Source organism: Netta rufina (genome assembly GCF_964035555.1).
Source record: "Netta rufina genome assembly, chromosome: 1".
In the NCBI taxonomy this organism is placed as follows: domain Eukaryota; kingdom Metazoa; phylum Chordata; class Aves; order Anseriformes; family Anatidae; genus Netta; species Netta rufina.
Window position 1 is genome coordinate 175,682,235 of NC_140123.1, and position 22,422 is coordinate 175,704,656.

General features: G+C 41.4%; 1 protein-coding gene across 4 annotated transcripts in view; it reads right to left on the reverse strand.

The window, feature by feature from the left end:
* The window catches only part of PPHLN1 (periphilin 1), an 80,637-nt gene that overhangs the window by 9,587 nt on the left and 48,628 nt on the right, over positions 1-22,422 (reverse strand). For 3 of the 4 annotated variants that reach the window (XM_084305980.1, XM_084305978.1, XM_084305979.1), the window contains exon 10: positions 709-1,282. The exons of the other annotated variant lie outside the window; for it this stretch is intronic. In XM_084305980.1, coding sequence (XP_084162106.1) covers positions 1,073-1,282 — 210 coding nt within the window. In that variant the 3' untranslated portion in view covers positions 709-1,072. Of the gene's footprint in view, positions 1-708; positions 1,283-22,422 lie in introns of those variants that run through there. 4 annotated transcript variants of the gene reach the window in all.

Sequence of the window (22,422 nt, forward strand, 5' to 3'; positions counted from 1 at the left end):
TAACTATCAGGTCAAAAATGGCTGCAGACATTACCCAGAATCATTTGGGTTTGAAACAATGATCAATTTGGGGCCTATTTAGGGTTCAACATTCACATTATACCTAATCTGAAGCAACTTGGAGTTACTAAATAAAGAGACAGCCCATGCCCCACCTCTCCACCCCAAATTCCTGCCCCTTCCTGTTGATTACAGAGATTCATAGTTTTTAAAACTGATGCACAAAGCGTGGTGAGAAGGCATAAAGGAGAAAAGGGCAAAAGAGGAGACCTTGCCTCGCTCAGTGTCTGCCTGCAGTTACACTCTGTCAGGGATAGTGAGGAAAAAAAAAAGAAATAAAAAAAATAGAAAAATAAAACAGAAAACATTTAGTTGCAAAAACTAACAGAAAAATGGAATTAATTCTACATAATACTGCTTACTAGTAACGGCTCACGATTCAAAAAACACCAAAATATAAAAGGCATTTGCAGAACCTGCAAGTAGAACGAAAAATACATCACTTATTGCATCAAGCAGGCAGGGTTTCTCTGGCAGCTCAAGACCAGGAACAACCCCTGGTGCAATTTTAGAGAATGAATGTGAAGTTCAAAATTAAACTATAATAAATAACTTAAATCATAGCTGTGAGCAATTCTGCAAGTCTTCCCTTCCTATCGTATATATGAAACCAGGCCATATTTCTGCGTAAGTTGAGGAACAAAGAGCTGCTTCATGTTATTTTAATAAAAAACGTCGTTTTGTAGTTACACTTACAAACGTCAAAACAGCAGTGTACATACATCAGACTGAACAGTTTTTCCTCGGTAACTGTGTAAAGGTTGCAAAAATAGTTTGTCACTATATGGCGTTTTTGAAAAGAAGATCCTTTTCAAAGGAATCTACGTCAACAAGTACAGGTAGGAAGAGCACAACTGCGGAGACTGCGCTCAAGGTACAGCCATCTTAGGTGGTAGGAAGGAGCACGGGCCTTGGGTTGAGATCTCCAGCTGGAACTCCTCTTTCCCCGCAGAAAGCAGATTTATGTATTACAGCCTACAAAACGCAGAGACCTGAAGTTGTATTTCCGTCCTTAGTAGGGGCCATCTTTGAAAGACTCCGATAACTCCTGGTTGGCGGCGTCATACTGGGCAATGAAATGTTTGAGTTCCTCAATGCATCGCTCGCCGATCTCATGCAAGTTCTGCCGCAGAGCAAACTGAATGGACTTCTCTAACGACGGATCTTTATCAATTAGCATCTTCACTACCATGCCAAAGGTTTCACAGTCTTGTCTGTAGACCTAGGAAGAACACATTTTAGAAAACCATTAAACATGAGACAGTGTACGTTAGCACACCAATGGCCTTCATCGGGTTAGGAGCCACTGCAGAGCCAAAACCAAAGGATATTGGATTTAACTGAGTTCCAGCTGTAAGAGATACCTGCCTTTTCCCTCTCTTTCGACTGGCTTTAATACAAATATAACTAGTTCAGAACTATCTGAATACAAGAAATAACCATTATTGGAAGAAATGCCAAAAATGAGAGCAAGTTTCTCTTGCAGCAGTAAAATAAACGATGGCAGAATAAAGTGGAAATGCTAAAACAGATTTTGTAAAATATGTAAAATTAATTTAACTGTGGCATGCCTAGCAATCTCAAACTCTGTACTATAGTAACTTAGCTTGCAATCTTTCATAATTCTTTAAATACAAGTCACATTTACATATTTTCACCAGATTATGTTTGTTTGTTGGACAACACTTTCTCACAGTCCTTGACAACCATACTTTAAATAGTTTGACTGCATTGGTGATTCAACTGTTAAGGATAAAAGAAACCTTGGTAGGACTCTTCCAATTTACTTTTTTTCTGAATTCCAGCTGGGGTAGGTTATTAATCTAAACACCACCAAAGAAAAAATGCGTCCAAGTCTTACAACTGCTAGAGGAAGTTTTCATACAATTTTGCTTTCTTTAACCATTTTCCTGTTAAAAGATACCATGGATTTCTGAATGAAGACAAGTCAGTTGTATATCTGTACATTTTTTGGAGGAAAAAAAGCTAAGATTTCAATATTTCTCCAAGTATGCCTATCTTTCAATACTGTGTTAGAACTTCTTTTAAAGATATGTGACCCTTTCCACCCGCATTTAACTACATTGTAGACACAAATGATACAACTGTATATGCACATTTCCCTGAATTTATTAAAAAAAAAAAAAAAAAAAAAAAAAGAAAGAAAAAAGGAAAAAGAGAGAGAATAAAAACACCCAACCAAATCCCTCCCACCACCACACTCTTCTTTTTTCATATTGACTAGTCATTGGCAGCCCAAGCATATTCATATCAGAGAAGCAGGAAAAAACACATACCTTCTTCACACAAATTCTATTTACTACCCTCAGAAACACAATGACTTAACACAATGCAATTAATAAAGATTGTTGTCAGAGGTTTGATAGTATTTTCTATGATTCAATAATAGTTCAAAGCCAGACCCATTTTTCAAACACTGGTTAGCAAATAAAGGAAAACCTTCTAGAAGAAGCTCATTTTAAGAGAGACTGTGAAGCCACAAAGACAAGTGCAATCCAAAGCTAATTGGAGCAAAATATCCTGAATGAAGGAACAGTGGGAAAAGGTGTTTTGTTTTTTTCTTCAGAGCCTGGGTTTGTTTCCTGCTTTGTATGGTTAGTTCACTGGTAGCAACACATAAGTAAGGAACAAAGCCTCTTGCAAAGACCATTTTCTACAGCAAGTGAAATATGGTGCTTGCTTAGAGAAACTCAGAACAGAGCAAGTTTTAGTTCTTTTTTTTTTCCTGACTTCTTCCAAGCAAAAACCCAGGGAGAATTGCTGTGTGTCATTAGCTGTGTCATTAGCCATATGACAGGCAGATGGTTTTGCATTTTGGGCAACTCAGGCTTTTCAAGCACTTGTAGCAGGCTTGCTGCTATCATCTTCACCACCTTTAAAGAATGATTTTTGAAAGCTTTTTTTTTTTTTTGTCCCCATTGCCATTATATTTTGGGGGAAATGGTTCAAAAAGGTGGTTTGGGTTGTTGTTTTTGTTTTTCTTATTGCATGTCTATTTGCCCTATTTTATCACCTTTCAGTGTTCAGACCAAGGATGTGTGAATGGCCTTCCACAGGTAAACTGACCTGGTAAGGGGCAGTCTCCACAGCACGCTGTGCAACACCAACACAAGTGGAAACCCAACAGTAACAGAGGGCACAGGCACACTGCCCTCCCTGTCACACCGCAAGGCACCCCAAGGTGCAGCTGGAGGAAGCGCTGTCCTTTTAGCTGGTCTTCAAATGAATGGCAAACAGTGCTGCTTGAGATTCCTCTCACCCTCCCCAAAGAAACAACCCAGATGAAATTCTCTGACCCCAAGCGCACAGAGATTTGCTCAGCCTGGGCACATTTTCCTTCTACAGTTCCCCAGCAGAGACCCAGAAGAAGAACCAAGAGGGCCACCATCATCGTCATCAGGCCTGGAGGCAGAGAAGTCGCTTTGCTGAGCCGCCGATGTGGGAAGCAAACACCTTCATACCGCAGATGAATGGTTTCAGCACTTTGTAACAAAAGCCTTTAAGAACTGGATACCTAACGTAGGGGAAGAGGGCAGGAGGTGGAGCAGGAAGGCAATTCCAGCAACAGAAAACAAAGGAAACAGCTCAGCTCCTGTAACAACACTTGAGTCATTTTCCCTCAACGAGCTTTCTACCCCAGTTGCTAATTCTGATCCTCCTGGTGCAATCTGCCTCCTCCTCAGCTGTGCTAATAAACCTATTTATATAGCCGCAATGTAAATTGCATCACTGAAATGATCCCTTTTAAAATTACTTCCCTCCAATTAATGTGATTCAGTGATTCAATTCTAAAAACAGATGCATCAGCACCACCGAAGGAGCTGTGAAGCACGGTTGTGAAGTGGAAAGAACTTCATAAACCAGTTTGTTTCTGAAGCCAGTGCACGAAAACCAGCTCTCAGGGAGACGTTACCATGCTTTGCAGAAGGGAAATGAGACTATCCATTACAAGGATATCGACTCCAGAAGAATATTAATTACAGCTTAACGATACCATCAGCTATTCCAAAAAACTGTGAAAGTACTCGGAGCTCTTGAAGAAGAAGGTGGTGGCCTTGCATATTAAAACCCATCTTCTCCACAGAAGATACGAAGGCTATTTCTGGGAAATAAGCTGAGAAACGATGCTTGAGGAGGAAAGGAAACTGCAGAACAGATTCCCAAAAGCAAAAAAGGCTTTCTGTTAGAGAATACTGGAAGAACTCATGACCCACCAGGTTTCAAAATACCCATATCTCTAAAGTTCCTGCTGATGCTGATTTTGAGTTCAGAGCATGGGACATCCATCTGTAAGCATCTGGCACTGAAACCTGAAAGTGATTCCTTCCATGTGTGGGGAAAGAAGAAATAGCGCCTGTATATTGAAAAACTAGAAAGGGAATGACACCAACGACATGATTACTCTGTCTGATGGATATGTCAGGTAATCCTGAAAACAGCTAAAGGCATAGGGTGATCATTTACCCAGGCCATAGCCTACTTTTATTCTCTGACCTCGGCTACAGCACCAGCATAATGGAAAGAACGTGCATCACTCCAGCAAGCAGATTAGGGAGGAGTAGAAACAGCTGTTCTACTCCTAAATATATATTTTATTTATATATATATATATATCATATACACACACACAAATCATATATATATATATATATATAAGTCTTGATTCAACTATGAAGGAAAAGTATCCAAACTGAATTCAAGTTCTCTGAAAAGTTTTCCAAAGTCAGCAGAATGGGGTACCCATGAGCTCTGAGGATCACAAATATGCTCACTTTATATTACTCTCCTGGTATTTTAACATCTTTTCATTCTTCCACGATAATTGCCTAGAAGCTCCAGCTGAGATCAGCTCTTCGCCGTGCTAGTCTCTGTAAAAGCACTTGGCCTTTGTCTAAAGGCAAGTCTAAAGAGGTTTGCTAACCTACAACGTTAGCAAACACTTCATATATTCGAGGAATCTAGCCCCAAAGTTGCACAGTTAGAGCTGTTCAGATGTAGCTGAAGACCTGAGCAGACTCCCCCAGGTACTGCCCACCAGCTGGAGGTGACCAAACACCCAAACTCCCCAGGCAGAATGAAACCTTTGAGAACCCCCTGCGCACTTTGCAGAGTTAACCTCAAAGCACCACCACTAGTGCTTTAAATTACAATTTATGATACTGACATAGAAGACGTGAAGCATACTCTGGATTCTCTTCTTCTGCCTCACCCTTGGGATGTTAACCTCTGATGGTGAAGAGGAGCTGAAGCAACCACCTGGAAACTACTGTATTAGTTTCTTATGTGCCTTCTGCGGCGATCAGCTAACAATGGTCTTGGCTTAAACAAAAAAAAAACGCACTGAATGGCTCAGCTGACGTGTGAGCCATTCAAAAATTGGTTGTGTCTTCAAACCCTGGGCGTGGATGAAATTCTGCCTAGGTCGGGAATACCTTGATGACACGCCTACTGCTCGCTGTCAGTCTGCATCATTTCCTTTCCATGCCTAGCACAGCACAAGGTACTTCTCCAAAACTATTCTGGAGCTGCCCATGCATTTTGCAGAGCAGAGCTGTTGGACAACATAAACAAAGAGCAAGGAGAACAGAAATCTGAAGTTAAGATTTCCTTCCTTGCAGGACACCAGTCTGCAGAAGACTCAGATACTCTGCCGTCTTGGTCTCAAAGCCTTGCATACCTGGCCAAAAAGCTTAGTTTCAACACCACGGGTAGACATGGTAATCATGGGGATGTTGCCAGGAAAAACAAGGAAGTTAAAATGGAGATATTCACAAACCTTATTTCAGGCTGTGGTGGTGTCTGCAGCTCGGCTCTACACCCTGTGCAAAGAAAAAGCTTTTTGATGTCTCCAGGTAATCCAACACAGCCAGAACAGGGACAAGGTGGGCACTGGTCTGCAGGTGGTGAGCAAATGCATTGTGCATCACTTGCTTTGTACATTATTTTATCCTTATTATTATGTTTCCTTTCCTTTTCTGCCCTATTAAACTCTCTTCATCTCAGCCCCTGAGCTTTACCTTTCTCCAATTCTCTCCTCCATCCCCTGGAGGGGGAGCAAGCAAATGGCTCCGTGGTGCCCAGCAGCCTGCTGGGTCAAAGCACAACAGCAGCCCTTGAGGAAAAGCAAAACAAAAGCAGTTCCCTGACTGCTGGAAACCCCTCAGGAAGGCTGGTGCCACCAGGCTGCAAGTCAGCCTGCGTCTCCTGTGGCCCCAGGAGATAGGAAGCACAGCTGAGAAGCAAGGGGGAGATGAAAATTGTTCCTGTGTCAGAAAGGATTCAACTGAGCCTTCTTCTCTCATTTCTGAAAGAACCTGTCCAAGAACCATGCTTTACATAAAAGGTGGACGTGGTTTTGAATGAATGACACTGGCACTTTTTTTGGGTTATGAATACATAAAAAACACCGCCTTGAAGAGGAATCACTGAGACACTTGGGGATGCGAGGCTTCAGCAGCTTCGTGCAAGACGTGGGCTGAGATGAATATCTCAGCACTGAAGATGGTGCTTCTGCTCTCAGACACGAGCATGGCATCAGGCACAGCGACGGTCACATCCACTGAGTGCCTGTGATGACTTAGCAAGCAAAATTGATGCCCATGCTTTAATCTGCCATGTCCAGCTCCTTGCTCTTTTCCATCACGCTCTTTCCTGCCTTTCTGAGCATTCCTGTCGTTCCCTGCATTCACAGGTTCATCCACCTCCCTCACAGCACCAGGACACAACCACAGGTTCCCCGAGCAGCCCCTGCACGCCCGCAGCCCACCAGCAGTGCTCGTGAGCCAGGGCTCACCTTCAGAGGTGGCTCTTCTCAGCTCCTCACCCTGAACCTGAAGGCCAAAGACGCTGGAGGCTCAGTTCAGATGGGGGAAGAGTTAGGGCTGTGGCTCAGAAACCGCCTGAAACAGCCTGCAACCCTCAGATACTAACTCGCCTTGAGAAGATCTGACATGCCCAGCAATCAGGGCCCTGTATCTGTGAATCATCCCAGCACTCATTTTATACATTATCTTTCAGAAGGCAGCAGCTTTCCAGTTACTGGGGAGATGTTTCCCACAAGTATCAAATGCCCCGTGCGAGGAGAGAGGCGAGGGGCTCGCTGGTGGCTCTGTGATTTCCGACAGAGGCGCTGCTCGAACTTGCAGAGCACGAGGCTGAGTGCCATCCCACATCCCCTACAGATATCCCATTAACGGAAGAGCAAACTGCTCGAAATCCCTCTCGCTTCGTGAAGCCCCAGGGCTCCTCTGCAGAGGTAACAGTTTTTGCTCCCCCGGCTACACCCCGATGGCTCGGTTGGTTATAGCCCTCTGGTGGTGTACAAAGGGCTTCTTTCCCCTCCGCAGCCCTCCGAAAGGCTGACAAAGCGCTCCTGTGTTCGCACAGCCACGTCCACGCCAGGTTTCTCCCAGTTTGCCTGTGAGCTGGGTGAAAGGATTTGTAAACCTGGCTCTGAGGTGACTGCGCACGCAGTGAAATTTCAGGCTGTAATTGTGCACGTACCTGCTGGCGAAGCGGGAAGCTGGTATGCATCCAGTGACCTCAATGCTGCTGGGAACAACGTCTCTTCCTTGCCACAGCCAGCTTCTGAAAGCAATTACCTCTTCCCCAAACCACTTTTCCTTAATTTACACACTTCGATTTTTCTCAACCATGCAAATCAGCCTTTATTAAACCACCCGAAGTCTTCTCTCCTCGAGTACAGTAAGCTAACGCTCTGCTGAAGGAGCACACAGGCATTTTCATCCCTGCAGAGGCACTGCAATCAGACTGCTCTGTTCGTGAGCACAAAACTTTTAGGTCAGAGGTTGGACTCGATGATCTTGATGTCTCTTCCAACCTAGAAATTCTGTGATTCTGTGATTCTGTAAACTCAGTGCTGCACGGTGCCAGCAGTGCTCACCACTGCCATCGAGCCCCTGCAGACGGCTCTCGTGATCGAGATCCTTTAAATTGGTTTTCAAGCCGGACAAACTGTTTTGCATCAGTACAAAAAGCTAAATTGAAGCACAACAACTTTAATACTTGGTTACAATACAGGCATGCAACTTTTAATTATAACATACCAACAAGTCTATTCTATTCCTTTTTACACATGCACTAACGATTTTGCCTTGAATCCATGTAATAATTTTTGTACCCTCTAATCAATGTGTTTTTAGGCCAATCAGTTATTCATTGAAATGCAAATTGGGGGAAACAAGTTATTTAATCCACTATAAAATAATGAACAATTTCATGTTAATTTGGCACTTACTGGAGATATGGAAAATATTCCGGTTATTTGTACTTAAAGGCAGCTCTGCCCTCCTTCCCACTGGAAGTTTCAAACGCCTGGTTTAATAGATTTAATCTGCTTTCAGAAAGAAATGTTAAAACATATTTTTGGCATTTAAATACCTGACTGGAAGGACTGCCAGAAGCCCCTCACGTGGAAAAGATGCTGACACAGCCATCATTTTAAGAGTATGAATTCAGATTTGGGCCCTGCTTCGTCCCCCAGAACCGGGGCTGGCGAGAAGTGGGGGGCACGTGAGCCCTGCTCTGAGCCCCAGAGGAGGCAGTCGCTGCTCCCCAGCACGGACCAAGGTGTTTGGCTGATCTACGGTGTCCTGCTTCCAGGACCCAGCACCTCCTGATTTATTTATTTTTTGTTATTATTTGTTCCTTTGATTAATCTGGCAAAAGAAAACGCAGCCTGAAACATCACCACCGCAAGGCCTCCCACTCCACTTTACATCAGAATTTTCTTATGGAGAGAGATGAAAAGTCCCCTATAAAATTGTGTGCCAGGGGCGGGGAGCTGTTTCTGTCTGTACCAACCCTCTGCTGAGTCTACACACATTTTCAGGCTGAAATCCCTGAGCAGCTGCCTTGGGCCCTGAGACACAACTCTGGTCTTTTCCATGCTGCGTAATTCACTGGGAAGAAAACATGCAGGCCAAATTGGTTACCTCAATGAAAGCATTATCCCCAGTTTAAGCTCAAGCCATCATCTGCATCCTCCTTTGCTTCAAAGCACGCCCCTGGTGACACCTCCGCACTGACAGTGAAGTCATGGGGCTCGCACAGGGTGGAGCGTGCTGTGGCTCAGGAGAAGCGCACTGCTGGCATATCAAAGCCACGTGGCCTTGCCCAGCCACCATCCCTGTACATGTAATTAAAAAAAAAGTCTTAAGTACGTCAGCCTCATCCTCCTGTGCCTTCTGTTGTGCAGGATTCTGCCTCTGAGCAGAAATGCTTCTAAGCACCACCTCCGTAGAGGAGCACCATTGCTCCCAAATTATTTTCTTCTTCCTTTCACTGCCCAAACAAAGAATTACACCGCCTTGTGCATTTACTCAGTGCTTGTAAAGGAATCCCCAGACGGAACATGCAGCTTTTGGGTGACACCTGAGCAGAGCCAACACCAACAAAACACAGAAAGCAATTAAAAAGATGAGTCCACACCGATTGCAGCCGGCATTTACAGCTCCGCTTACACAACCAGGACAAATCTGTAGGCTGGGGCTATGTCGTTCTGCACAACCATAACAGAGGCTAATTGTGTTGATGCCATTCAGAAGCCTGCTCATGGAAATTATGGGACTGTCTCAAGTCTCCTTGAAGTTGAAGTGAAGGGGGAAAGCACAGCATCACACGGCGAGATAAACCTTAACCTGCTCCGACCTGTATTCCTGGCCTTTGCATTAATATCTGGGGAGGTTCAGCAGCAGATCTTTATTTATGAAAGCTTCCACTCTCTAAACACTTCCCCATCGCTCTGAAATTATTACAAACAAGTTTTCAGTAAGGAGAAAGAGGTTTACTTAAAATATATCGCTAGGAAATCCATATATTTACTTTAATAATTTTTAATACTACAGTGGAGGACTTGAAGCGAGCGCTTAAATGAGTGAGAATTGATATATAACACCAATGTGCATAACGATACACTTCATTTAGTTTTACATTTTGGCAAAGCAAGTGCATTATTGCTTCTTCCAGAAACGTCTTGCTCAGCCAAGCAAAAGCAGCTCCCACGTGGGAGAGCAGGAACGATTATGTTACATGGTTTTACTGGAGATAATTCTTTACTAAACCAATCGGACCGCGTAATAACAGCATTCTAACACCAGCTACAGGCCCTCCGAGACTGGTTTGTGTGTGGCCTAGATTTCCTAGGCTCCTTTACAACAGATGTGTTGGACGAGGGTAGTGTTACCTCACGTATTAACCGGTGTGCTCTCGAGGTAAAGCAGCGGTACGAGGTTAAGTTCTGCCTCACATATTCTCCTCCCTGAAAGCGTGTGCCCACAGCCAGCAGATTATAAATCTGAAATAGTCCAAATAGTCCGTAGCGGTTACAATTCATCACTTCCTAACCTTTACTGGGAGTGCTGATAATCTCTTGTAGACGTTACCAATTATACCTCTTTAGCTCATGTACTCGTATGTCCACTCTCATGTTTAAGGACGTCCAGCTACAAAAAATGTGCAGGTAAGCCCAAAAAATTCTCCCAAAAAGCAGCAATTTATATGTCTATTAATTTCCTTTTTTCCCCTCTAATGATGCCAAAGTCCAGAAATCACATTTTCATGGGACCATAAACTAAACAGAAATCCTAAAAGCTCTTCTCTCTGAAGGACACTAAAAAAATCCCATTGCTTAAAATGCACGAGTTCAGGATTAAACAGGAAATAATCAGCTTTATGCCAAAGGAAGGACCTCGCCCTGCAACTTTTTATTTATAAAATACAGAATTGATGGAAAGCTATTTCCTAAATTTGCTCCATGGTAAACTTATTGCTGGATCCAAAACAGGAAGGGCGAAGTTTATCTCCAGAAGACTCTGTTTGTCTGTGTTAATTCTCTTGCTAAAAATGCTTAATAGCTTTCAGTCATGTCCGCTGACCATAAAGAAAAGCTGTAACTCATTTAAGGTTCATCAGAAGGGGCTGCATGTTAATGGCACTAATTACAACAGAAACCACTCTCATCAGAAACACACACCACCTTTTTCATACAGAAGGTACAGCAGGTTTAAAATCCACATATACGGACTGTGTTGCAGTCAAAATCAGCAATGGGGCATGAATTTTTAGCAAAAAGTGCCTTGAGGTGAATGAGCTTTTCCCCAACAGAAGTTTTCATGCTTTCAATTTCATCAAATACCCTCAGCTACAAGAATTCTCGGATGCAACACGCCGCATTAAAATGGCTTGGTTTTGGCATTGGTCAAGAGCGTGGATCACCTCTAACTTCTTCCATGGCACAATGTAAGTGAGCACTTAGAATGAAAATTAATAAAAATGATTTTTTCTAATTAAGAACAACTAGCAGATCACTTGCATGATTAACTGGCAACTGCCCCACTACTGTAAGCTCAAAGCTAGCGAAACAACGACTTTAAGAACCAGCCTTAACCGAGAAGGCTTTCTCTCCATCACTGCCTGAGAGCAACCTTTTTGTTTCATTTTTTAAATGCTTAAAAAATAAATCACTGAAGCAGGTTTAGTTATGCATGCCATAAGACTTCTTTTTCTTCTTTTAATTACATGCACAGAATAAAGAAAATACTCCAGCAAATAAGTGAAGTACTGTATGTAATGGCCAACTTCTTCAGAGAGGAAAAACAACAGCTGCAAGAAGAAAAACAATTACTTAGATTACCAACATTTTATTACTTAGTTTATGTTAAACCTTTAGGTTTCTGAAAGTTTAGAATTACTTCACACGTTATATTAGCCTCACAAATCAGTTTTATTAGTGCCTCAATAATGGACCTGCTTTTTTTTTTTTCACGTCCAAGTCATGGTCCTGTCTCTGTCTCTAAGAAGTCACTCGTCATTTATTCAAGTGCTAATTTCAAATATAAAAATAAATAAAGAAAAAAGTAAATTAAGGCTGTGTTGGTTTTTTTTTGTTTTGTTTTTTAAGCCTTCCATAATTTTCCCTACTTTGTGGATGGTGTCTTTTTCCATAGGCAGCTGTGACAGCTGAGGAGCCTATTTTCCCTTGCCACCTGTCACCATCCCCATGCCAGAAATCACCACCTCACTGGTTCGTGAGCCAGCACTAAGGAAGGCTGCTCTCAAAATTAAGTTTTTAAAATTAAGTTTTAGGCAAAATCAGCCTGATTACATCACACACAGCATGTCAGTTGGGCTGCAGGGAGGAATCGTCTTGTTTTGGGTGAGAGGGTGATGAGCAGCTAGAGATGATGTCTAGAGAGGACATTTAGCTTTATCCTAGTAGGTTAAAGGTCTTTGGGCTCATTTGGGACATCCTATAGAGCTGCTGCCTAACCTACACAAAGCACATAGGATCAGTGCTTAAACAAGAGTGCATCTTAGCACGCATCTTCAGTCAAAAACGAAGCATCTTAAGAGACAGAACATAAAGCTGGCTTAGCCTGTAACGGCTAGGAGGGGAGCAGGGGAGAGGAGATCAGAAAAGATACATGATGAAGCCTCGTTTCTTATTGCAAACATCTTCCTTCCTTCTGTATTTTTTAGCATCCAACACTCAGAATCTCCTGAATCTGTTCCCACAATTCTATCTATTTGCAATTCAACTGGAAGCAGAAATCTGATCCAAAATTTGGTAAAAACAGAAAACATGTCTCCCTAAAGGGAAAGCCACAAGGAGCAGAAATTGTCTTTTATGGTTAGTAAATCATATATCTTAAGGCAGTGATTACCAATTGTGGTCCAGGGGGACACAGAAGTTCAGCATTACTCAGTGGATACACCAGTGGCTGTATCCTAGAGTACTTTGAATCAGATATTGGGTAAGCTGGAGTTATAGCTCATAAGACAAATCAAAGAATCACAGTTATCAGCTGTTTCAAATAGCTTGGGAAACACTTGTTTTTATACCACAAGCTATTTTTCCATGGGAAAAATTAGCCTATTTTGTATTTTAAAAGATCTTCTGAGTCTAAGAACATGGGCTTCCCGTTTCCTCGTTCCGTGCCTGTAGCAATGCGATAGTCGAGCACGGCTGCAGCATTTCAGCACGAGAACTGCTACCTATCAAACTCACTGAAGGAATGTCTGCGTCGCTCAGCCCAGTGACACCCAACACTTTCCAGAAGTCGTCTAACGGGGCGACCTGACAGAGGGCAGAGCTGGAATGAACTTGGCAAGGTATGTGAACACGTTTGTGACTTTTTGAAGTGTTCGCTTGTCTTCAGGTTCTGGCATCCACTGAAAGGCTTTGATTCTGTCAGAGTCTGGTTTCAGTCAGTCGTTATAAAAAGCATTGCGACCTGCAGAAGAAAACTGGGATCATCAAACACTTTTTTTTTGTTTTTTTGGTAGGATGGGAGGGGGAAGTTTTAGAGCTTGAGCTCTGTATTCTTCAGATATCTTAGAGCAGCTTCCTGTGATCCCTGACATCTATAAATTATGAAAACAGCGTGACGTAACAAACTCACTAAGTCAACAAGTATCAGAGATTACTCAGGAGGTAAAACTTATACAAGGATAGCAGAGCTTTACACTCAGCCCTTTTCAATTTATTTCCTCAAATTCCTTATTTACTCTCATTGTAAAGTAGGGAGGCTGATTATACTACCAGTATTTGTTTGCTAGTAACAATGCGAAAGCATCATGTAAATTAACAACTGCATCAATAAAAAAATTAAACTGCACTACCATCTCCTTCTATACCAGTCTACCAATCCAATACTGTTAATAGCAATGTAATATTTAAACTTTTATATTTTTCTTTTCTGCAATGATGATTTTTGCCTACTTTTAGCAAAGCAACGAGAATTCTTGGCAATTGTCATGAAGCAATGTTTTACTGATGAACTTTTGCCAGCTGAATAATTCTTTAGTCCGTTGGAAAACTGCTTAAACTTTTAACAGACTGAATCTGCACTTAGTCTTCCTTTCATGGATTTAAATCTCCTTCTTTCATGTTTTATAATCACTGTATTCCTACAGATTTCTGATCCTTAAAAGCAGCATTTTGGGTGCAGGAATTTTAGATTACCACCGTAATAAGGAGGTAATACAACAGATCTAAACTAGATAATGAAACTGGAACCCATAGATTCATACATGAGAGTGCTTATTGAATAAAATGCACTGTTACAATATAAACAAACTTCTTAATGCTGCATCCCTAAGCAGAATAATAGCCGCTGCAGATAAAGGCTGCTGATGCTAAATTGATACGGTGTGTTTTGGATAAGAACAGCATGGAAAGAGAGCGCTGAAGTCTCTTTTGATAAGCAGAACAGTTTACTGCCTCAGATAAAAATAGGTTTCTAAAGGTCAAACACTTTAATGCAATAGCCAAAAGAAACAGTACCATGCCATTTACCTTTTAACCTTACTCCACACAAGATTACCATGTGCTCTCAAAGATACAGGATAGACAGGGGTTATTCGTACAAACACATCCTGAAAAATAAGGCATTCCTCACTCTGTGCGGCTTTCCCGAACTTTTTTGTTAAAAACCAAAACAAAACAATCCATGCCAGTCAAATTCTAGCTGAACCACGCTGTCTGGAAACAGAATCGAACGAGGAAACAGATTTAATCATCCAGAACAGACCAAGTCAAATTCAATAAAAAGTGCAATGAAAATGAATGACACTTTCTCATTTCATTTAGAAATTCCAGCAGGCTTTCTGTTTTTTAAAATCACGTAAGGGTATAAACACTGCAAACTTTCTATTTTCAAGCCCTGACATTCTGTTATTCCAAGGATTAGTATCCACAAAGGATTGATTTACATGCTAAACAAAGGATTATTTCATTTATTGACTTAAAGAGCACCATGAACCCTGTAGGATGATAACAGTAACTTTCATTTAAAGAAAAAAAAAAGTTGCCTTCCTTAGAGTAAGCCAATAGTTTACGTTCTTAATGAAAAAAATACGACCATCACTTTCCATTCATTGGCTTGCAATGCACTGCAACCGCATGAGAGAACCATTGCTTGGTTTTAAGATGATTCATTGACTCACTTCATCTTACCTTGGCTCAGCACTGACCTCTCTTTCACTTGCTCACCTCTTATCTGTGTTCTCCTCAGTTCCATGTTGCTCACAAGCATTGCTATGGACAAGGCCAAGTCACTCTTCCTGCTCCAAAGACTTAGCAGATGGCCAACACACACATAACAGGGCACAACTATCGCTTCCCACTACCTTTACTTCTGCTACCACATTGTACCCAAGTATTCTCTGCTCCCTTATAATCTAGTTCCTTAAAAAAAAATCAGAAACTCATTGAAAAATATTTCACATCAAGTGAATTATTTGAGTGTCTTTGCATTACCTTGCGACATAAAGGCAAATATTTAAGAACGTACATTTCAGGCATTTCTATCAAATATGGAAACATAAAAGGTAACACTTCGGTAAGCAAATGGGAACACTGTTTAAACACTGAGTCCTGCATACATTACATACATATGCACACCTTCTCTCAAAGCTTTCATTTGAAATTTCATTTGAAATAACAGAGTAGCTTTGAGAAATGCAGTAAAAAGCTAACTTACAAATCAGATGTACAGGCTGAGCAACTCATACTGCAATGAACCGCAAATAAGCCAGTGAAAGCTTTCACCCTTACATGCATAAAACCTCACCTGACATGGAGTATTCAGACTCAGCTAACATGGTATGACCTTTTAATACCTCAGCCAATCCACAACATAGACAAGCTCATTACTGTATCCCAAACAAACTATGCATATCTTAATCTAATTCTTCAGCCACATACTAATTTATTTTTTAAGACTACTTGGTCAAACAGCAGATTGGAGATAAACTGAAGCCTCAGATAGAGAAATAAGACACAAGCCTTATTACTCCAAAGACACCAGACTTTCAAAAATGTCCACCATCCGTTTAACAAAAGGGTTACAAATGACCAAACCCTGTTTTTCCTGAAGTAGAAAGGCACATTTTTATGATGAATGCCATGACTCAAAAAGAGCGAATAAAATGGTCTGTACATCGAGTAAGGGAAGGGGGTGGTGCTGCAAACCACGCTACGTTCCCGAAAGCCCCCACCATATACACAGATCTAAGGCAAGTGAAGAGTTACCTTATGTTTTCATTGCATGTCAAAAGCACATATTTACAAAAATATGTAATCATTACAAAATATGTAATCATTACAAAATATGTAATCAATAAAAAAAGTATTTGGATCAATATAGATATACAAAGAGGGAATAATATCCGCAGTAGATGACCCAGTTCTGATCAGAACCACTCCTCTACCTGCTTACTGTGACACGAGGAACACCTCCACAAATCAAAAGCCTTGAGTCTCAACTCACTATGAAGGGCACATGCTTTTCCTGGCAGCAAAAAGCCCAGCCTGCCTAAAATAGAAAGGAATACTCTCAAAACTGAGTTTCCGTGGCTCGTAAAAGACAGTATTATTACTTTTAATGGAAGATTTTTTTTTTGACCACCACCCCATTCCCCAAGTACTGGCTGACAAGTGATGTGGAAAATTCACATACCAAGAACGCATGCTATATTTGGTTTAACTCATTTTAAAAGTCTGTCTTATCAAATCACAGACAAATTTGCAATTTTAGATTAATCACATCTGGATTAGGTATGTTAATGACTCGGTACTACATCCATTTTACTGTATGTTCACTAGTGTATAGATGATAATTGTCACATTTGGAATGCAGATGCAATTCTCAATCCAAAAGGAGCCTGCAAGAATAACAAGACCAATCATTTTGTTTTATGGATTATGAAACATTTCACTGTGTTATTAAAAGCACACATCACTTATAAATGGGCTCAAGAAACCAACAGCCTGAACCAAACCAAGGGCGACTCAGAGATCTTTCCACGGCTAGGAGTTCAACATTTAGGCATCCTGTTGCTAGAAACCCGGAGGAAAAGGCATCGACTGCCTTCAGTGAGGCAGGAAACAGAATCTTAGAGTTTATCTTTGCCTCTGATTTTAGAGAAAACATTGCTGCAAGAAAACATCCTACGATAGCAAACTAAGAAAATGGGAAACCGTACCGTGAACTGCAGTTATGTCTCATCATGAATTTGAGCAAAAACTAAGAAAAGCATTTAAAAATTAAATTGGAACTTTTTTGAGATATAGCTAGATGTCCACTCGGGCAAACAGGTTAATAATTTCATTTGAAACACTTTTACATGACGAAATTATCCGTGCTGTTTTGATTTTTAATTGATGAGAAGCGGGGTAAGCCAAAGCAAACAGGAGCACAACCAGCAGTGATGTGTTTATCTCATTCCTCCGTGAGCAGTTTCAGGTGTTTGGAGCTGGCACGCTGCACATCCTGCCTCCCGACTGCAGCTTCCCGGGGATGTCCCGAGGGTACAGAGAGGGGAAGACACCAGGCTGGTAGCACCTGACTGCTCCCCACTTGTTTCTGGCGCTAGAAATAGCAACAGGTTTCCTTGCATGATGCAGCGTCTCCACCCCGCAGCCAGTGAGAAACTCCACTGCATTTGCCCATGGGCTTCAGAGCTTCTCCTGGGGAATTAATTCCCATCTCCACCCATGTCCCAATCATTCCCCATCATTTTCTTTTCCCCACCCTCTTGGCTGCAGTTCCTGCTCTCAGCACAAATCTTTTTTTCAACTGCATGTCCAGTCCCACCCTTGCTCATTGCTTTCCATACTCCCATTTGCCAACTCTAAAACCCTCCTGTCACCGCAAATCCTTTAATCTCTTCCAGACTGCCTCCTCCCTCCAATTCACAGGACACATCACCCCTCAGCTAGACGTAGTTCCAATCCTCCAATTCCTCAGAAACCCCTGCATCTTTTTGCTCATGCCTGCTGGATCCTCTCTGGCGCCCAGTCATCCTTTCATCTTCCCTTTAGCACTTCTCTCCATTAAAAAAAAAAAAAAAAAGAATTTTGACAAGGAAGTCTCCTACCTTGATATTCACACACCATCCTATGCTGGTTTCTCTAATCTGTGTGAAAAAAAATAAAATTGTACTTTCAATTGAGAGGGGAGCACCACTCATTGCCAAGAGCTGGCGAAGGTACAGCCTCCGTCCCTCTGCTGGGTAAGACTGCCCCACCAGCAGAAGTCTACTTACAGGCTTCACGGAGGCTGCATCCAGCTCACAGGTCCCCCACGAAATGAGCAAAGAAACAGTATCTTAACCCTAACAGAGTCTTTGCTTCAACCATTCTACTCAGTGGTAGTGTTCAAAAGGGTTTTACTTCACTTGGAGCTCTGTGGGGACATTTCTCTGCAACTGCCTACTTCCAGTTCATCATCGCATTGGCTGGCAGGCAGTAAAGAAATGATATCAAAAGATTTCTGAACGTTTCATTTGCCTAGAAGTGCCAATATTTTAATCAGCTGTAAGAGGTTTGCGTTTGAATTGAAAGAGAGCGTTTTGACCACAAACTACTCAAGTTAAAAGATGGTGAGGTGTCCTACAGAAGAGAGTTCTGGTGATGGCAGCTTTAGACACAAATTAAACAAATACTTCGAAAAGTTTTATCTTCCCTATGAGTCCCCATTAAAAACAAACAAAAAACCAACTGCAGCACCTGCACAAGAGGATGTTCCCATGTCTCATGAAATGCAGTAATGCTACGGTCTTTCTCCACTGGAACTCAAAGTTTCTTCTACTGCCCATTTTCACAGAGCTGGTAACAACACATCATCTCGGGTTATGCCTAAATTGAACTCAGTTGAAACCTGAGAGCAGATTCGAAAGATACACAGCACATTGCATAAGCCAGTTTTCCCAGGGAGCCAATTTTGTTTTTTTAAAAAAGCAACAAAATGGGCAAATCTCCAGTTGTAGGTGCTCACTGAAAAGCCTGTGTCAGCACAGCCTGATCTATTCCAAGTTTGCGTTTAAAGTGCTTATGCGGAATTTTTCTCTTTAGGTAGCATGTGACTAAAAAAGTTAATATGTGAGTTACCTACCACTCTGAGGTGGTGAACTGCTTGTGGGGAGGCATTACAGCCAAGTAAGTACGCACAGCAATGAAGGTGGTGTAACAAAACAAAGTACTTAAGCTGTTTGGGGGGCAGGAAAGGGGGAGAGATTGCTAACAAGTCAATTAAACGATCTATTAAGGGTTATTAGTGCCAGTCAGAGCAATACACAAAGTTCAATAGTTCAGAAAATTAATGTACAAACTGCCCTAAAGAAGCATGAGAAGGCAGAGATCCACGAACAACGTGACCTATTTCGTTCAGTCAGTCTTCAACTTCTGTGATTTTTACAAGTTGGGTTGACTTTGTTAGCCTTTCACAGTCACAGGACCAAGGTAAAACGGGCACACTGCAAAACCTTTGCCCCATGTCCCAAGGGGAATCCTGCCCCTCATTCATCTGCCACATTTTGTGAAGTGTGCCACCAAATGTTGTGCGTCCACAGTAGTCTATGACCAGATGATTACTGAGGACTGAAAGTCACGTCAGTGCAAATAAAAGTCAAACAAAACAAGAAAATGATACTTGTGGGCTGGCGATAAATGATGATGTGTGTTAGTCATTTACACCCCAAGATAAAAATCTAATGTTTTTATAATCTTAACTTACAGAAATAGTACATGCATAAGGTACTTGTGCAACAAAAGATTTTCTCCATACCATTTAGGAAAGTAAGAGCTAACTCCAAAGACTTTCGGAATTAACTTTCTGAAATAAAGAATGTGAAAAAAAAAACTGTAAGATTTCCTTATATTTTACAGGTCAGAGTGTACAAATACTTTCTAGGTCAAGTTTTTAAGATATATATATATAAACAAACACTATATGAACTCAAAATAATTTGAACAACAAACAGGTCTCTGTAAATTTCAGCTTTTTAAAAATCTTTGCTTCCAAACTGCCATCCGATCTCTAATAGTCACAGGGAAGAATCAGCTATTAAGAAATTGTAGCCTGTCCATCTTCAAATCTTCTTGAGTTTAGCCTGCTCCATGGGACAACTGCCAGCACAAAGGACATCGGGATAGGGACTGAGAATCAGAATACAAAAAGAAATAGGAATTTTAAGACTAAGTGCCAAATACAGTCCATCAGCAAAGTGTCTTTGGATGAAGATGATCCTGTGTTTACAGGAGCATGTCAGTGTTTTATACAAATCAGATTACAAATGGATCAGAGGATTTAAACTCTGTGTACCAGCAAAGCTATCATCTCCCAAACAAGCTGCTGCTAAATTACGATCAGCCCCGCAGTTTGTGAGACACTCAAAAACAAAGCTGTAGGTTCACACTGCACTGGACTTTCCCTACTTCCAGGTTGCCTGTGCAATACTTTTCTGTGGCTGTCTGTTCCAGCCTCCTGAGGCCTGGGAGCTCTTATCTATACAGCAGAGATGGAAACTGGCTTCTGTGCTAAACATCAAGTGCCTCCTGTCACCTGCCTCTCGGTGACTACACTGCATTTGCCACTTACCAGGGGTTTTTGCATGTTTGCTTGGTCACCCCCTTCCTATCATCGCACATGGTTTTATGAAACTCTTTCCCTTTGTGACACTGTTCTCCATGTGCCCTGGAAACATCCCATTTTATCTCCAAGTCCTCAGAAGATCAATGCTCAGACTGTATCAGGAATACAGATGGAGCTAACGTGAAAGCAGTGTTATGGTGGCAGGGAAAATAGATACTAGAGAGTAGTTCTTTGAGCCAGGGCAATTCCTGAGGCAATTTAAATGTCTGGACCTAACTGTTAGGTATATTGGGCTGATCCTATGTATACTCGTTTAGTTTTAATCCAAGAAGCAATCAATTTCTCAGGCAGCAATGCCGAAACATTCCTCAGAAATTCAGACGTGTTCTTCAAGAGACATTTTTTATAAGAGAGGAAAATACTAAGTTCATATCTTAAGCCTCAGTGCCCTGACCCAACTAAGAGAGCATTTTGTCTTTCACCCCTAAAACAGTTCAAAAATAAATCTGCGCTGCTATAACCACTTCTCAACCCCACCACTACCTTTCTGTTAAAGCAAAAATATGCTGGTTGGAGAAAAAGTTGGAAGCCACGAGGCTTCTCTCTTTATCCTTTAAATGAAATTCAAGTTACTAAATACAGGAAAGAAGAAGGAAAAAATAAGAAGAGAAAATGCAACCCGTCCCCAAAACAGTAACCCTCACCCCCATGCAAACCATTGCCTGTGTTAAGGCTTGGTCTATTCATCATTTCTGCTTTTGTCCTTCAGCTTTCTCAGGAGGTTTTCCTGTGTCATTTCTGCCTATCCTTCCAAGCACCTTAACTTCTGACATTCTTTTCAGTAGGCAATTACTCGCAATTAGCTCCTAATTACATATATCAAGGCCTATACGTTTTTAGATAGTTTATCCTCTTCCAAATGTCTTTTCCAATCCTGTTTAATGTTAATCCTGTTTATCTCGTGAAAGCGATCCTTCTTCTTGTCTCTTCAGCATTATAGTTTCCAAGTCTTCTTTCACCCTCTTAAGTTGTAGTTCCTTACAACAAGATATTTTAGATCAATCACTGCCAGCAGCTGATTGAAAAAACACTAATAGTAACGTAAGCAATAGTACCAATAGTAATTAGTAATACTAGTACGTAACAGTGCTAATAGTACTATTCCTAATAGCAATATAATACTAATAATACTATGTTAATACTGGATGACTCCTTAGATTTTCACTTTATTCAATAATGAGTGGCCCTCACCTTTCAAACTGCTGGACACAGAGTGAAACAGATACCATTCTCATTCACATTTTTGTTGGTTTTAATTAAGTTGAGCAATTTTATCAAGTGCTTAACTGCTACCATTTAAGTCTTCCAGAGATCCACCAGCAACCATCTGTAAGCAATCCACCTTAAGACTGTCTGTAAGCAAAGAGTCCCTTTGGAGATCGAGGAGTCTGCAGTGCTGCTCGATCACATAAATGAAGCATCACTGGGTCAAAAGTTGTATTGATGACTCTACAGGTGAAGTTCCCGGTACTAACCAACTTCACAACAATGTGCTTAGCACAGGACAAAGAAATATTGCATTAAAAAGGCAAGACAAAACAAACTAAGACAAAATCTTCCCTAGATAAATAATGATAAAAAGAGAAAGGCGAATTCCATCATGTAATGTATTTGAGTCACTAGGAATGAGCATACCTTACTGTTACATGTGTACAACATCTCTGGTGTTGAATTCCCTTACAAGCATTGCCCTAGGAGTGCTTACTTTAAACAAGAATCACTTTTTATCAGTTTTGCACTGAAAAAAACTGCTGGCAAAAAGCTGAAATGTGGTAATACATTTCCTTATTAAACTATATACCTTCAGGTGCAGAAGTAAAACGAGTGAGTTGCTTTGGTTTTGCATATGCAGCAGTAATTATGAGCACGGCAGCGCGTACCAAAT